Raw genomic sequence first — 17,374 nt, forward strand, 5'->3', positions numbered from 1 at the left:
TTCCCTTGTAAGGGTATTTCCCAGACTGGAAAACTGGCAATTGGTTTGTCAACAGACTTTTTTACAAAACATGGCTGTTTAGCAGTGGGGATAATTTATGACTGTATAAGTCATTGGAATATGCTCCTCCATACTGCTGCTTGCTTTTCTCCTACATGTGTACTCAAGGACTGCATTCACCCTTTTTGTCATATTATCACAGGGGAAGCTTGCCTTAAATTGCTTCTCAACTGTGGCATGACACCTAGGGCTTTTCCAGAACTGGTATTTTCCAGGATGCAGTCTATCCTTCGGAAGAGACAGCCTACTTTTAGTTCTACAAAACTATACTTTGTTCAAATGGGCTCAGTTTTCCATCTTATGCAATTCACACTGCGTGACTATCTTATCCTCACCAATTACTAGTTTGTTTCTCTGCAGACATTTATTAATGCTTGATATCTGGATTATCAAGGGGTCTGTTGGATCCTACATCCTTCCAGGGGCCCCAAAACATTTTATTAATGATGACTGATGGCTACTTTTCATCATCTGTCATTCTCAACTTATTTAACAGGTACCTTATGAATACTGTATTATGCCATTGCTTTAAATTAGGTATATGACATCAGAAATGTATGTATTGTGTTTGTAGGAACTGCAGTATTGTTGTATTCAGGTAAACTTGTACAAAATCCATGTAATGGGAGATAATACTTCCCATTCATTCTTTATTAGATGAACCTTACAGCATCCCAGAGAGATTGATGGAGTCCAGCAGTTCAAGTCCTTTTGCAGAATTTGAAACATCTTTTTCTTGTCCCTGTAATCCCATTCAGCCACACACTAAAAGCTTACTTTTTAAAAAACTTTAATTTGAAACAAATAAAGCAGACATTTCACATCTCTGAGCAGGGGATGGTTCCCGAATTCCTTACAGATCTTGCTCAACTGATGAATTATACTAGCATCTATTTATAGATTTTAAAATAAAAGTCTATATTTAGTAAGAGCTGTGACTTTTGAGAAGACAGAGTGTATTCTTCAAATAAAAAGAGAAGTTCTGTTTCAATTCATACTTACACATTTAATTGTGCTTAATTGCTCCACATTATATTATTACTAATTCTTTAGGAGAGTTTAAAATAAGGAATGCAGTAAAATAAGTAATGGTCTTTAAAATGTTTTTACAATAGACCTTCAAGACCCTGGGTCTCCAGTTATTTTGACAGGAAATATGCTATGGGATAATTTGCAGCAGTTCTCAGATACAGCTGGATCTAACTAAAATGTGGGATACTACCTATGCTGTTGAGTCTGAATTGCACTTTTATGAACCTTTTTTTGAAGTCCTCAAACTACACTTTAAGCTGGCCCTTAACTGGGGATGAGTGATGAGTCTTAGACTCCACCATCTGCTCCTTGATCACTGTAAGCAACTTCCATGTAGTCAGTTCTGTGAAAAGACACACATAACAGTGCAGAATTATATGATATACAGTAACATTTTCAGAATATATATAATAATGTTTAGATTGTTTACATCATGTAGAAAAGAACCGTGCTTCAATTCTAATAGCTACATTGCTCATTGTAACATCTACGATTTTCTTTCATCATTTGTCCTTTTTAAGCACAAAGGGATCATTATGCCCATCCACTCTAAAACTACTAGTAGTCTTTTCCTTGCCTTACAATAGTGGGTGAGGCCATTATATGAGTAGCCATTATGTGACAAAACTCAATGTCTTATTTTGCAGAGCTGGTGAATTAATTCATATCACATGAAGTCAATATATCTCTTGAATATCAATCTATCTGTGAAAGCTGTGTCTAAGGAAAGGTTACAAAAATTAAATTATGAAACCTGATAAACTAAGTCTTAAACTGCCTGGTATATTCCCCATTCTGATGATTATCCTAATATTTGTATTCTACAAGTTCAGTCTTACTTTTGTCTGACTTATTCATGATGCCACATGTGCTGAACTTAAGTTATCACTGAACAAACTGAGAAGCTGGTTGTTTATTTAAAACAATGATGGTTTTCCCCACTATTTAAAGATGAAAGAGCTATTTTCCAGTCACAACAAAGTAATTTCTGAGGCAAGTTTTACAAGACTCCCCACTCAGTTTAGCCAGAGATTCTCAAACAGGTTTTATCGCTGTGTTTGCTTTTCATTTCTGCACATTCTCCTTCCCTACTGAGTGTTTTCCCTTCCCATCTACAGTAATATGATGGGCCTTACAGGACTACCACGGAGTACTGCCAATGTACTGCTGTTTTCCACTTATCTCTTCCTCCCCGTGCACCACCTCTGAACATGACTTGCTTTGCTCCCACTTTACAGGCATTCAAGGCAAGATTTTTTCAGATTTGTAAAATGCTAAGTCCTATGGAAGACTAGAAATCAGCATGACACTAAGAAGTAACTCAGTCTCAAAACAGTGAAGAAGAATTCAGGTAAGAATAGGCTGCACAATTACTTACCAATGTCAGGGGTAATTCTTTTAAGGTCGGCAAAATGACATTTGAAATAAAACTGTTATACAGAAAATGTAGCTTGTTTTCACAAGCAATTCTGATATGTACCATCCACTCTATTCTTAAAATCGTCACTGCTTTTGCTGCTATTCTACATGTGTTTCAATATGCTCAAAAAACTTTACATTTCATATGTCTTCTCAGAATACAACGTGAGGTGGGAAGAATATAGTTTTACAAAATTTCATTTGTCTATTTAAATTATTCATGTATGGAAAATCGTATTTTGTAAGTAATTTTTCAGATGCTATTTTTAATTCTGTGGCAGCTCAAAAGCAGCTTTGTGTTGAATCTGCAATCTCGGTATGTAGTTAATTCTCGGTGATAAATATGTGCTTTGCTTTTTGAAGGCAATTTGGCTTGGAAATAAAATCATGGAAGTATGAAAATGCTGAAATGCACATGCAAAGTATGCTTCTGACTATTCTGATTGTAAGCCTATATGAATGTTAAACATATCGCAATTTGTATATGCAAGCACCCTCAGATGTCTGTGATAATGTGCACCTACTTAGGTGTAGAACTTTATATGAGTAAAAGCAGTTTCCAAAGTGCTCAGAGGCATTGAAAAACTCGGTTAGGAAATTGGAGTTTGGTTAAAATCAGTCTGAAAGTGAAAGGAAGAATTAAAAAAAAAAAAAATTCTGCGAGGTCACAGCCAAATATGTTGTATGTCTTTATAACTTCTAGAAGGTTGCTTTGCAATCTACATATATGTATTACATAAAATTCTTCTTTTTGGGAGGATGAACGTTGCTTGACAGTTGTTTCCTGAACAGTAACTATATTAATTTTTCATATATTAGAGTATTTAATAAAAAATAAATTTCTGATAATTATTAAAATATCTATAATTCTCTAAAAACTAGAAAATATCACAGTGGCAAGCGACCAAGGCTTGTCTAGCTTATAGTCTGCCTGACTCAAGGGCACCTAGAGTGTCTTGTCCTAGGTCAGCACCCACAAGAGAAACCCTGAGCAAGAGCAATCCTGTGGCACGTTAGCTTTTGTACTGCTGCGAATTACTTCCAGACCGTTTTACCTCATTAAACAGCATTACTGCTTTTAGTGTAGAGATTGCAATTCCAACTGAGAACTCCCTACCCGGGCAATCCTCCTTATTCATGTTACAGGTGGGTGGGAGAGCTACTTGAAATTGTGACTCATTCTTGTGTGGTTTTAATTACTATTGGAAGAATAAAACCAGCAGACAACAATACAGAGATAAGAAAATTATCTGACTCCGAAGTTTCAGACAGGCTGGTAATCTTTGGCTGCCTCCAGGGGTGCTGGCCTGATGGAACAGGCTTTTCATCAGAAATAAACATCCCATGCCACAGGTATCTTTAAAGAAATGGTGCAAATGAGAAAAAGTGAGGGACAACTCCCCAGAGCACAAAATCCTTCTCAATCTCTGTAAACATCTAGGTGGTTTTACATTTTCAAATGAGCAGGTGTGAATCATAAAAGAGCTGCCATTAAGGAACTCTATTATTTTCAAAGACAGCTCCTCTTCAATTTTAAACTCAGCTTAACTACTGTTTAAGTGACATTGTTAGTCACAATCAACACATAACAGGCAGATGCTCCTCAGTTTAAGCTTCTTCACCAGTTCACTGAAATCTGCTCCCTTTCTATACAACTGTATTTTTAATGAAAAAAACTTGTGTGTGTGTGTGTGTGTGTGTATTACTGGGTACTCCTCTACAAAATCCCTTCTTTGTTTATTTCTGATGTAACCCTTCTTGCTATTCTTTAGAGCTACAAGAAAAATTCCAGAATTAATATAAAATAAGCTAAAAGGTTATTTTAAAGAATCATTGAATCGTTCAGGTTGAAAAAGACCTTTGAGTTCATTGAGTCATTTACCCAAACTGCCCAGTTCACCACTAAGCCATGTCCCTAAGTGCCACATCTACACAGCTTTTAAATACCTGCGGGGAGTGTGACTCAACCACTTCCCTGAGCAGCCTGTTCCATTGCTTGACAACCCTTTCGGTGAAGAAATTTTTCCTAATATTCAATTAAAACCCCCTCTGGTGCAATTTGAGCCAATTTTCTCTTATGCTGTCGCTTGTTACTTTGGTAATTCACTGGCTCTAATTTTCTTGTGATCACATAGAAGGTAACTAATTTTTTTTTTGCCTTTATTTCTTCCTCCTTCTTAGAAAAGTAAAGAATAAACCTGCAAAGAGGAATTTTTTAAGGATTGTAGACCTCTAACTAATCTTCACTGCTTGGCAGACAAAACCTCTCAGGGGCTAACATTCCCAAATTAATGTTAGTTAAGACACAGAGTCCACCACTTCACCTGGAATCATTACTACTGCAGAAGTTTACAGCTTATTTGTCAGCCTTAACTGAGTTCACCCTTAACATTAGGAAAGTGTAAAGTTGTCTGCTTGCTCCAGCCAGAAATTCTGACACCAGAAGCAGAAATAGTTATTAACAAGAAAAAAAAAAGTTGTAGCTAGAAAAGTGTTCTGTTCTTGTTACTCACAATTGATTTTGCTACTGTTATCTAAGGGAACAAATTACCTATGTTCTGCTTGGTAAATGCACCTACTTAAGAGCTGATGTTTAATGTCTCAATATTTCATCTTCTCTCCAGGATCCAAAGCTGTTCCCATAGCAGCTTCTTTGAGCAGCTTGCTCTTCCTTGGCAAGCATGCTCTTTTTCTTTCTTTTTTCTCTCATTGCTATTTCTTCCTAACCTGCTATTCTGTCCAAACACAGCACTTGAGGCTTTGAATTTTCTCTGAGGTTCCTCTAAGTCAACAGTCTTACCCTATCTATTAGCTTAAAGTATGTTACAATGTTCTGTAGAGCATAAAAATCACCAATCATACGGAAGTTGTGTCAGTTTTGAAGTTCTCATTGAGAAATTGCACCTGAACAGCATGGATGATAGAGAACACCCCCCCCTTGATTGAAGAACTCACATTGCCATGACACACCCACTCACGTAAATTCCTTTACTTTTTTCACATAAAAACTTGCCCTGATTTCTAACTTATTTTTAATGTGAGATAAAAGCCAACATTTTGTTTTCATCAACTACCTGCCACAGTCATGCCATTTATGTTGTCCTGACACACAATATGGTGTTGGAAGACCACTCCTCATCTCAGCAAGTGAACAAAAGATGCACCTAAATCCACTTCTAGAGGTAAAAAGCACCTCCAGTTACAGGAGCAATAACAACCTTTTCCATAAAAATTGTTGCCACTCTTAAAACTTCCTTTTGCCTTTGAAACTTTGCACTTTCAATCAGATTTGTTCAAAGCTTTTCTTGAAGCTCTGGAGAGGAATCCAGTGTCTCATAGGCTCAAACTTTCATTCTACAAGAAGTAAGGTTTAACTAGTTCACAGGGAGCACTATACCAGTGCATGGGATAAAGTTCACAATCATGGTTCCTCTGCTTCGAAATTGTGACAAATGAATATTACTGTCCTGCTAAAGGATATCATGATTACCTGAAGCTAATGCACTCTTTCTAGAGTGAATCTGGCATTTCTCTACCTGCTTACAGTCCTTCCAAACACTGTGTACTTCACTGAAAAGTGTACTTCGGACTTTCTAAGGCTGTGGCAAAGCTGCTGGTAAGATTTAAGTACATGTGCCTGAGGAAAGAAAACTAAAGGTATGTTCCACAGGGAACAGTATTTTTACTTTAAAGAATAACAATGATTTAAAAAAAAAAAAAAAGAGGAGGAAGGATCCTGCAGAGAAATTAGTTTTCCAAACGGTTTCAATGGCATTGGTTTTGGAAAGAAAGGGGGGGCTTATTCCTTGATTCTGGATCTGGCAGGAAGCAACTTCATAAAGTTGTAGGAGGGAAGAGAAGTTAAAAAAACAAAAAAAAGCACATGAATTCAGAGAGCATCATTAAAAAGAAAACCAGCAATGCCAGCCATGTTTTTGGTGCAGTGGATTCTTATGATGCAGCAGCAGTTCTAGCAAAAGCTACACAAACACCATCCTACCTGCAGCTATACCATCTCCTGACACAGCAGTGGAAGTTGCAAGTGCTGTGGCAGCAGCTTTGGTGAACGGACCATAAGGATCAACAAGATGCCTTGTTGGACCATAAGAAACCAAGGAGGATATAGTGAGGAAGCAACCAATGGAAAAACGTAGGTCCCAGTGCTCAGCTGAAGCAGAATACAAACTGCCATCCTGTGCCACCTAAGCTTATTATTGATATAAGCAAAACACGTTTACTCCCGCATTCCTGTCCAAGGACAATAAGCTCATAGCTCATGGAAGTAAAGTATTCAGCCTTTGAAGCTGAAAGCTCCCTGGAGACGGACATAACCGATAAGGACAGCTCTGCCTTCTCATGGGACCCTGGCTTGCTGCTGTAGAGTGTCCAGCCTAGAGAAGCCACAGAGGCAGCACAGCAGCTTCCATTAGGTCCAGGAAAACAGCGAGCACTGGTCTATAATGAAACAGGGTACAGCTCTGACTCTACCACAACCAACAGTAACAGCCCAAAAAGAAGAGAGAGTGCTACAGAGAAGCCAACCCAAAGCAGAGCAGGGAGATCGCACTTGCACCAGGGTAGAGGCCTCTAGTGGCTTGCTGTGCTGTCTCTGTTTTCTGTATTTGAAACAAAGTCGGGTCAACAAACTGCCACTCACTGATGTGGCTGTAGCATCTATAGTTCCAAGCATCCACTCTGTCTGATCTGCTTATACTGGCTTTCACTAGTGAAATAAAAGCAGCTTCAATTTCACTTCAAACTTACTCTCTTTCTGCAGTTGTCACAGTTTTTGTAATTCTTAATGTGCCTCTTTCAAGAGACACTTCCATTATTGTGTTCTTCAGATAACATACAAAGGGAAGGAATCCGTATTTGATGTTGGACTACATTAGCATGGTCATATCCTGAGAGAAAGCAAAATAATTGGCAAAACATCTATCTCTAATTACTTTTTTAAAATGTTACTGTTTTGTGTTGCACTGAGAAGTGCAACTCATTATGCTATGTAGAAAAATACCTGAGACAGAGCTTGATGCCAAAGAACAAAACAGGTAGTAGAGCAGAAAAAAAAATTATGAAAAAAATGACAAATCTAATTCCTCTCGAAACTGCTTGATATGGCACAAGCCTGAAACACTCCTGGTGTATTCAAAATTGAATTCCTTAAGATCTACTAGATTTGGTTGTTTTCTTTTGAGTCTTTCCTGAGTGCTTCTAGTGTCTTAGACCAAATGTAACATTAACATATTCCAGTTATTGCCCCACACTCTTTTTACACTACAACCAAGACAATCTGAAACACTGGGTTCAGATACTTGCAAAACTCATTTTCTTGTGGTGTACCTGTCCTACATTCGTTACTTCTGAGTACAGTCCCATATATCTTAGGGGACTGAAAGACAAAATGGATTTTTAGGTTGGATACTTAAAATGCACAGCTTATCTTCATCACTTGCCATGGATATATCCAAGTATTACCTGTGAACAAAATACCTGCTGTATTCCTGTTGTACTTATTTCAATGTCTAGTCTCCTATTTTGTAATTGAAAGCAAGCATTCAGCAGAGCTGCAGAAAAGCCTGAGACTTCCACATAAGATTTCTGTTTGAGGAGCAATAAATTAGTCTTTTCTGGAGGAAAGACCTCTTTTTATCATCACAGAGTTTAATGACATAGACTACACAGGGACTTCGATGAGAAGTAAAATCTTCCTGGCGGGATCTGCAGGTCTGGAGCTTAATGACACTCACTCAGTTTGAATCCAGAAATACATTGCCTATTATGTACATCACCAGATAGTTGTATGAATTCTCAACAGGAGAACAAGTGGGATCACCAAATGATTTTATTACAACGCTGAAATTAAAAACATATTTGAGGAATACCTCTACTGAGCTTGCTAGTCATACTAGAACATACAAGGTTTTAAGATAAAGCAAGTCTCCTTGACTATAAAGCTCAACAAAGCCTTTCAAGCTTCAGAAGGAGACAGTTTACATTTCTCAGATCAGGTCAGTCATTCCAGTGATTCCATGCTGCAAGCAGTATTCTGGAATGCTCTCCATTCCCTGTTAATGATGTTCTAGCGTTAGGGATCTTCTCCGGAGTCTAGATGAAAGTAAACAGTCAAGTCAAAAGAACTCCTATGCAAGGAGAGGAAAGTATCAAGCATGGTGATGAATGCAATTTGGAAAGTGGAGTAATGTGATTCAGAGAATGGTCTGCTGTAATCATCCAAAATAATACACAAACGTGTGTTATTTGTTTGCTTTGCATAAAATGAGTACTTTTTAAAAAAGAGAACAAAACCACTCCTACCTAGTATTTCTGAGCCTAAAAAATTACAAAAAAACCCCATCCAACTTCTTTTTCTCTGCCCCAATTAAGCTGGAGGATGCAATGTACATGAAGATGTTCATAAGCTTCCTGAAACTTTGCATTGCCTTGGTGGCACACCTCCATCTGGAAATACCAGCTACCAGTCTGTCAAAGTAGGTGGTGACAGACTGAAACACTTGCGCTGTTTGCAGGCGGCTCCTGCTCATGACGGAAGTCTCGCTGCTGCTCAAACCCTGCCTTCTTTGCGTTGTCCCCTCTCTACAGGACAACTTCTCACCAATCCTCAACTGCTCCCTGCAGCCTGTAAGCTGGTACACCACAGACCGGGAATGGTCACTGAAAAAGCTCCCTTTCCCCCGAGGACAGACCGGCACCCAGAGCAGCGGCTGCTGTTCTGCGGGAGCACGCTGGGATCAGCCCCGTACGGCGCGATTTTGTCAAACCCCGATGTCCTCAGCTGCTCCACTCAGTGTGGGTTGATGTCATCGACACACGGCGCGTCCGCGCCGTTCAGGCTGGGAACGGCCGCTCTCCCTTGCACTGAGCCCTCGACCGTGGGCAGGATTTAGGGTTTTCCTCTGGTGACTGACCCACAGCCGCCGACTTTCAGAGGCCTCAGCGCACCTTCCCCCAAGCAGGCCCGCGCTGCCCCGAGAGGACGAGCGCTGCGCAGCCCCGCCAGCAGCGGGGGCAGCCCCGATCCCAACGAGCACGAAGCATCCCGGGCCGGGGCTGCCCCTTCCTCCCATCCCGCCTCAGGGGCAGGGGGAGGTCACCGCCGGGGCCGCCCTCGGGCGAGAAGGAGCGCGAGCGCCGGCGGCTGCGGCACGGCCGCCATTGCCCCGCGCGGGGCGGGCGGCGGGCCCGGCGTGCGCATCGCCCCGGCAACCGGAGGCGGGCCCGGCGGCCACAGCGGGGGGGCAACGGCGGCCGCGCTGACGTCCGGGGGAAGCTGAGCAATAACAGCGGCGACGCGGGCCCGGGTGCGCCTGCGCGGGCTGCGGGGCTGCTTCTATTTATGTGGGGGGGCGCCAAGATGGCGGGGGCGGCGAGGAGAACGTAGGGGGCAGCTCCGACCGGGCGGCGGAGCGGGGAGGAGGGGAGAGGGAGGAGCCGGGGCCGGTGGGAGGGAGCGCAGAGAGCGGTGTCACCGAACGCGTGAGGCGGGGGCCGGCGGACGGCGGGCGGGGGGGGGTGGCGGCGGAGGAGGATGGCGGAGCCGCGCCGGGTGCCGTTCATCAGCCTGTCACCCGTGCGGCGCCGCGAGGGCGAGAGCCCGGCGCTGGAGCGGGAGCCGGCGGGCCGCGACCCGGAGCCGCCGCCGGCGGGCCGCGAGGCGCCGCCGCCGGAGCCGCCACCGAACGAGCCGCCCCGCGACAGCGCCGCCCGCCCGGAGCCGCCCCGCGACCCCGGCCGGCCCGAGCAGCCGCCGCAGCGGGAGCCCCCCCGGCCCGAGCCGCCGCCGCTGCCGCCGCCACCGCCGCGCCAGAGCGGGCGGCAGGAGCCGCCGCCGCCGCGGGAGGCGCTCCCGCTCCGCCAGACGGTCCGCCTGGAGGTGGTGCTGAAGGACCCCACCGAGGAGGGCTGCGTGGAGTTCAGCTACCCGGAGCTGCTGCTGTGCGGGGACTCGAGGGTACGGGACCTCCCCTTCCCCTTTTTCCCCTCCCCTGCCACTGGCACGGGCCCCGCCGCGCATCATCCTCCTCCACCTCCCAGCTGTAGGCGGCCCCGGCCTCGCCGATAGTGTTATCGGTCACCCCGTGCTGCTCGGGGGTGGTCCCGGCCCGGCGGGAGGGGCGGTGTCCTGGAGGGAAGTCCGGCGGCCTCGCTGCCGCTGCGGGCTCCTCCTGGTGCTGAGGCTGCGCCTGTGCCCGTGGGGGAAGGGGAGGCTTCGCACTTGTCGTCCCTGAGCTGGCCGAGGTCTCCTGGCCTTTTGCTGCGGGCTCAGGCGGGGGAGCGCCACTGTCTTGTACCCTTGCCCCGGCTTACCCCGGCTCCCCTCCCCGCTGCTCCCCTTCTGTGCTCGGAGAGCAGTGGTGTTCCATCCTTCCTTCCTGGAAGCTTTTTTCCGGCAAGAAGGAGGCTGTAACCATGCCGGTCTGTGATCAGGGTTATCTCTAGGCTGTGTGCAGGTAAATGAAGAGTTATTAGCCTGGCTCTGCTATGAGCCTTGAGAAGCCGTGAAGTGAGCATTAGCAGATTTGGAGTTTCTGCAGTCTTGGAGGGGATGGGGATAAATGAGGGTTAATGTTGAAACACTAACCTCACCTGTAACTGTTAAGAACTTAATTCAAGAAAAAAAAGTACTCTCCTTTTCTCTGTTCCACCCAAACACAAAATGTTTGGTGCTTGAACTACTTTGTTTATTAAGGAGCAAAACTCGTGTAGGCAGCTTTAAGAAGTAAGCAGCATTAGCCAATCAACAGAACCAAGTGTTCCAAGTAGGAAGGAGAGACGCGTGTCCTTAAGCTGGTTACACTTGAGCCACTCGTTCTTAGTGAGTTGAGGATACCAGTGAAGTTATACTTGATTTAAATAGCTGTGGCTCCTCTTAATTCTGGTACAGAATTTTAGAGAAAGTTTGCCTCATAGTGGAGGTAAGGTAAGGGGCAAGGCAGTAACTACTGCTGAGAAGGTCTGTGGTAGATCTGGTGATAAAAGTAAGTCTCAAATACCAGTATTGATACTGCCATGGCATTTTTACGTTCAGCACAAACTCGAGAGTGGTTAAAACTTCTGTTTTATGAACCAAAGTATGGGTGGTGATGATGCTGTAACTATACTTGGCATCCTGCTCACTTTTTTTCTGTAGTAGGAGGGATGTACACACTGGATTGTGTTCAAATGTAGAAGACAGAAAAATCGGTGACTGATTTTAATCTCTCTGTGGTCTTGTGATGCAAGTTAAAAAGTTTCTTCTGTTCATCCTGTCCTACAGTTGTTGTGGGCAAACAGTGCCAGTTATGACTCCTCTGAATTAGCGTAGCATAATCATGCTGCTCTGTGAAGTGCAATATTTCTGAGCAGTTCTTGTATGAAGGTGAAAATTGTGTTAGTGATAGAAGTGGTTCAGTACGTGGAGACTGACTTTTCCCTTTGGCAGTTCCCAGTTCCATAGCTGCCTTTTTGTGTAGGTTGTCAGTATCTTAATCACATAATCAGGGGAAAATGGTTTTTTCTGATGTAGTTCTGGTGCAAATTCTGTGTCTTGTGGGGATAGGGGGAGAGCAGTGATTTGGGAGATTTTGCTACAACTGGGGTCAGAGACTGCTTTTAAGGTAGAGCCAGTGATAGAAATGCTTTATAAGAAACTGTGTATGATTCTCAGCTCTGTAGGGTCCATATTGAAATGAATGGCTCATAATGGCCTGTCAGTTGCTGGACTGTGTGGAACAATCAGCTGATTATGTAAAACAGTGTCATAAATTACAATCTTTTTAAGCAATTCATGTTTAAAAACTGATGCATACTTGGCCTGTCAGTTTAACTTCTTCTTTGCTATATGAAGAAGCTGGAAGAGCTACTCTAATATGGTAGGGAAGACTTAAAATCTTGAGATTTGCTTTTTCCAAGGAGAGAGTAACTAGTTGGCAGTTAATGTTGTGGTTTTAAGTGGATTTTTAGATTTACAAATTTGTTGTTTTAGTAATGTTTCAGTTTAAAATGTACAGGTCATATAAACTTTATTTTTGCCATGCAGACTTCCTGTAATGCGAAGATTGATCTGTTTTCCTGAAAGTCGTTGTTGACTTCTCCCTTATAAGAAGTTGCTCAACTTATAACATTTCCCCTTAAAGTTTAACATTACAAACTCAGGAGCTTGTCTTTCTGTCTTGTAGCGTTGTTTGGAACTGAAGCAACCAAGAAAGGTTCTCCAGAGGCAGGCTGTTCTGGGAAGGCAAGGACTGGTGCACAGGAATAACTTCAAACATTGCTTTAATAGGTCTCTTAATGGAATGGTAGAGAATGTCCAAAATCAATTGACAGTGCAACTTCATTTTTTTTTTTCTTATTCCAAATTTAAGTTCCTATCCTGAATCAGAAGCTAGTGGGAATGTTTATTTTACGAACTTGTGCTGTCCTTGTCCTCCTTTTTTGCCTTGATAAAGAGAATATCCTTTGATAGGGTTGTTTGTGTAGTTCATCTTTTGGTAGGAATTATTTATGTAAAGTTTTTGGATGTGAGTAATAAGTTAGTGTGGTTGAAGAGTTCATTTGCCTCTTAAATGTTGGTGGAAGTCAAAGTGTGCTCTTGATTCCATTGGTGTAACTGAGGCTTGGTGCATAAAACCTAAGTCAAAGTGGCTGAGCCAGGAGCCCAAGTTGGCTTCTGTCAAGCAGGCTGTAAAGGTGCTGAAGTAGTAATGCCTTAGTCTGAGACTCGTCCATCCCTCAGAAACAGGCAAAACTAAAATTTGCTTGAAGTTGAGTTTGCAATAGTGCTTAACTAATCAAATTGATAGTCAGCTACAGCTTTGAGAATTTGGTGTAGGGAGGTAGGTTAACACTTAACTACTAAATTTTACTTGATCTTTGGCCTCAACCTTATCTCATTTCACAATTAAAAAAGCCACATATGCCTAGCAGATAATGTGGAATAGGTTTTCCCAGCTAAAAGCAGAGAAAATAGTGTTTCATGAATTGAGCTGTATTTGATATTTAATTATGTCCGCAGGAAATACATGACTTTAACCTATGTTTCAGGACTAACTATAGCCTCTATTAATTTCTTCTCTAAGTACTCAGTCTAGAAAATGTATGGTAATTATGTGGTGTTTGCATTTTTGCTTACCTTCCTCATTATATTGGTCTTGGTACTACTGAGCTACTTTGGTTACCATTTAGTCAATATACTGGCTTTTCATACTCTGAAGTTGCTTTTCGGAAATTAGTGTTAGTTTTTGTTCTTAGTCTATTGATGAGTGGTCCATGTGCAGTAAAGTTAGTTGCCATCCATAAAATTCTATAAAATGTAACTCCATTCTACTGTATTTTAGCATCCAAGTACCTTCCCCCCTTACAGCAATTACTGTGTTTTATGTGAACTCTAATTTGAAGGAGGCAGCCCTGGTATTCTGCTGTAACTTATTCAATAAAAATCACTATGTTCATTGACTTTATGTCAGTGAAAACCTCTTTCTATTAAAAAAAAAAAGGGGGGGCACTGCCTGCTTATTCGTATAGCTGGGGTATTAAATTTCTGTTGTCCTTGTGGCTAACATAGTGGCAATCTTCTGTAATTCATGCTATCATCACTGAAATTAACTATTGCACTGTTAATTTTTTTCTTTAGATAAAGAAGTTATTATAGTTATGGTTGTAACTTTCTGAGGTGTTTAGTCTTCTGGCTGCTTCCCTGCTGGTCAGTCTACCAGGTGCATCTAGTCTGTTGTATCTAGAAGGACCACAACATGTGTAAGATGCACCAATGGAAGCAGAAGTGAAAAGGAGTTATATTTAGAGAGTTCTGTTTCTTTGAACCTCAAATGGCTATAATTCTCTCTTATGCTTACGCTTTCAGTTGAGGTTGTAATGGAATGCTTGGGAAAATACAAATCTCAATATTTCTTTCAACTTTTCTATTGGTGTTTTCATCAGAAGCAAAGTAACTGAATGATAATTGAATGAGTCAAATTAATTTTTATAGACCAAAGTAAGTATTTGGACACAGTATAAATTCTGGCTACTTAGTCATCAGAGCATTGTTTATTGGCATAATAGGTTTTTATCAGACACACTCGGTGTTTCTTGTGGAATGAATATGTAATTTCTGCTTTTTTCAGAAGAAATCAGTTCACTTGGAAGATCCATTTAATGATGAACAACGTGAGCGACATGAAGTAGAAATGCTTGCCAAGAAGTTTGAGGCAAAATATGTGAGTTACTCTGCTTTGTTAAAATACACAAATATTTAATAGTGATAACTTATGATGCTGTAGAGGTCTTAATATCACAGGGTTGTTTTTTCCTGATTAAGGTTGCTGATGTAGTGTCAAATGACTTCTGTACATTTCAGAGATGACTGTCTCACTGTATTTCATTTAAGCACCTTGAAGCTGCCACAAGCTTATCAGACAAGTCTGCTAAATAGATTTGTCTATAGATGTTATAGCTTGTGAAGCTATTCTTAGAAAAGTTTCCTATATAAATACAACTATTAGATGCAGGTTGATATTCATGCTAAATACTGTGCTGGAGGAAAGAATTTCTATGTAGTGGTGTTGTGCACTATTGAACAGCTTTTCTGTTTGGGCTAAATACTGCTGAATCTTGATGAATTTCTGACTAGTTTGGAATGCTTCCATAGGAAGTTGAATAGTAAGACATTGCTCGATGAATTTCTTGTAGCTGCTAGCTGCCTAAAGATACTCTGCTGACTCCTGAAAGTATGAATAAAGCTAGCTAGTAACATAAAGAGGCTTACACTAGTAAATGAAGGTAGAAAATCAGAAAATGTTGACAAAAGCCACACCCAAACAGGTCTTTAAGAATTCATATGGGTAGGGTTGGGTGATTAATTCTGAGCTGGCAATCAAAGCTCATCATCATGCTGAGGCATGTTGATATTCTGGATTACTAATAGAGCACCTCAATAATAAAGAAGGAAAACAAGAGCAGTCATTTGTATCTTTTGCTATTAACACACATACTAAGATCTATCTTTTTTGATTTTTTTTTTTTATTTTTCTAACAGAGGCAGATTTTTCTGAGTGTGCAATCTATACATTCTGTAGCAGTAATTACTATTTCAAAGCATGTTAGCTCTAATATGTAACAAACTCTTAAACTGAAAAAAATAATTTTCATCTTTTGGAGGAATTGACAGCAATATAGGAAGTGAAGGCAGTTTCAGAATACTGTTTGCTTTTAATTTGAATGATAAATAATTTTTCAATGTGAGAGAAAACTGTTTCAACTGTACTTTTTTTAGAAAACTCATTTCCATAATACAAGGTAAGGACTTATGATGTCCTGAAACAAGTTGCTTAACTACAGTAGATGAAAGTCAATGTAAGCATGTAAAGCAATGTATGTAGGAGGGAGTGGTAGTGGAAGTAATCTATTTTAACATATACATTTATGCATACATCAAAGCTAAACATGTACATTTGTAGACAAAACGTTATTAGAGTGAAGAAAACTGAAGCTCAATGCTCAGTAGTCATAAAAAGGGGCAAATAGATGCTTTTAACTATTAGAAAGCAGACAGTAACAAAAATGTACAATTTTCAACAGTTTAAATTCATGGTGCACTTGCATCTTGATTACTGCTTGCACTTCTGATTTTTTTTTCTTTTCATTCTCTGCCTTACCTTACGCCCCTCAGCCCCACAAAAGGTAATGTCTTCTATATAAAGAACAACTTATTAGGTTAGGGCCACTAAGCATGAAGGGTGGTGAGGGATTAAGATTTCTTGTGTTAGATACTCTCTGTCCTTTCTCTCTTCCAATATGAGAATCATCCATCTTTACCTGCCATTGATGCTCAGAGGAATTGCAGCTCTGTACATTGACCCAGTACAACTGCTCATTCTGACAACATCCAGCCATCTTCTGACTCTTGTGAGATGTTTGCTCTGTGGCTTAAACTAGAGCAGGGATCCCATGTAGTAGATATCCTTTCTCCTGGAGTGAATGAGAGGCTGCGTGGTACTGTTGCCAGCTGGAGTTAAGCCACGACACTCCTTAACGGAGCTTTAGTGTAAAAGTAATCACTGGTTGTATGAGAATGAAAAAAAAAAAAAACAAAACCCAACCCTCTATTTCTGATTTGCAGGAAGTACTATATCCTCCTTAAATTACTTAGGTATTAGTTACCTATATCCATTTAAAATGGAGTCAGACAATGTTTTTAATCGTAGCGTGTGCGCGGTACTTCTGGAAAATTTGGTATGTGAGGAACAGTCTACCTTGAAGACTTTTTACTTCTTTTTAGATAAATTCCTGTACTTATCATCAAATCAGTATATTATTTGGTGTATTTTCCAGATCCTAAGAAAAAGCCTACGAATAAATGGATTTTTGTAAAACGAGATGCATAACATACCATTTGTTTACTTGATTATTCAGCCCTTTTTTGGAATTGCAGCACATTTTAAATACCAGCATAAAAATCTGCTCCGAAGAGTTCCTATTTTCACTGTTTTGTTTGCTGTTATTCTCTAGACAAAATCCAGCAGTGTCGTGAACACATGATACTGAACTTCAGACAGTATTGTACCTAGTGTAAGAATTTTTCTTGGCTCAAAACTAAGGTCCATCTAATGGATGGTAGCATAGTCCTCTGACACTAGTGAAATCTCGTACTTGAAAGTACAACCAAGCAAGTGTGCACTGTGCCTCTCTGGCAGTCTGTGTCTTAATTTCTCCCAAAGCCAAAGGCTGCACATTTAACCTTTTATAGCTTTCTGCCATGAATTTGGCAGATCATTACTGGATATTTGTGTTCTGTGGCACTGAGTACCATGACGGTGGTCATATAAAAACATATTTTGTGTTAAAACCTGATGAGTTCACATGGTGC

At 41.3% G+C, this 17,374-nt stretch overlaps 2 protein-coding genes across 2 annotated transcripts in view; both read left to right on the forward strand.

Annotated features, from left to right (window-relative positions):
* The window catches only part of TTC26 (tetratricopeptide repeat domain 26), a 56,334-nt gene extending 53,137 nt beyond the window's left edge, over positions 1-3,197 (forward strand). The window contains exon 19 of the mRNA XM_017827696.1: positions 2,331-3,197. The gene's annotated coding sequence lies outside the window, so the exon portion shown is untranslated. The remainder of the gene's footprint in view (positions 1-2,330) is intronic.
* Positions 3,198-9,753: 6,556 nt separating this feature from the next.
* UBN2 (ubinuclein 2) overlaps positions 9,754-17,374 on the forward strand; it is a 55,268-nt gene continuing 47,647 nt past the window's right edge. Inside the window, exons 1-2 of the mRNA XM_017827662.1 lie at positions 9,754-10,483; positions 14,634-14,726. Of these exons, the coding sequence (XP_017683151.1) occupies positions 10,061-10,483; positions 14,634-14,726 (516 nt within the window). The 5' untranslated portion in view covers positions 9,754-10,060. The remainder of the gene's footprint in view (positions 10,484-14,633; positions 14,727-17,374) is intronic.

This window comes from Lepidothrix coronata, unplaced genomic scaffold (genome assembly GCF_001604755.1).
Source record: "Lepidothrix coronata isolate B3197 unplaced genomic scaffold, Lepidothrix_coronata-1.0 Scaffold141, whole genome shotgun sequence".
Lineage (NCBI taxonomy): Eukaryota > Metazoa > Chordata > Aves > Passeriformes > Pipridae > Lepidothrix > Lepidothrix coronata.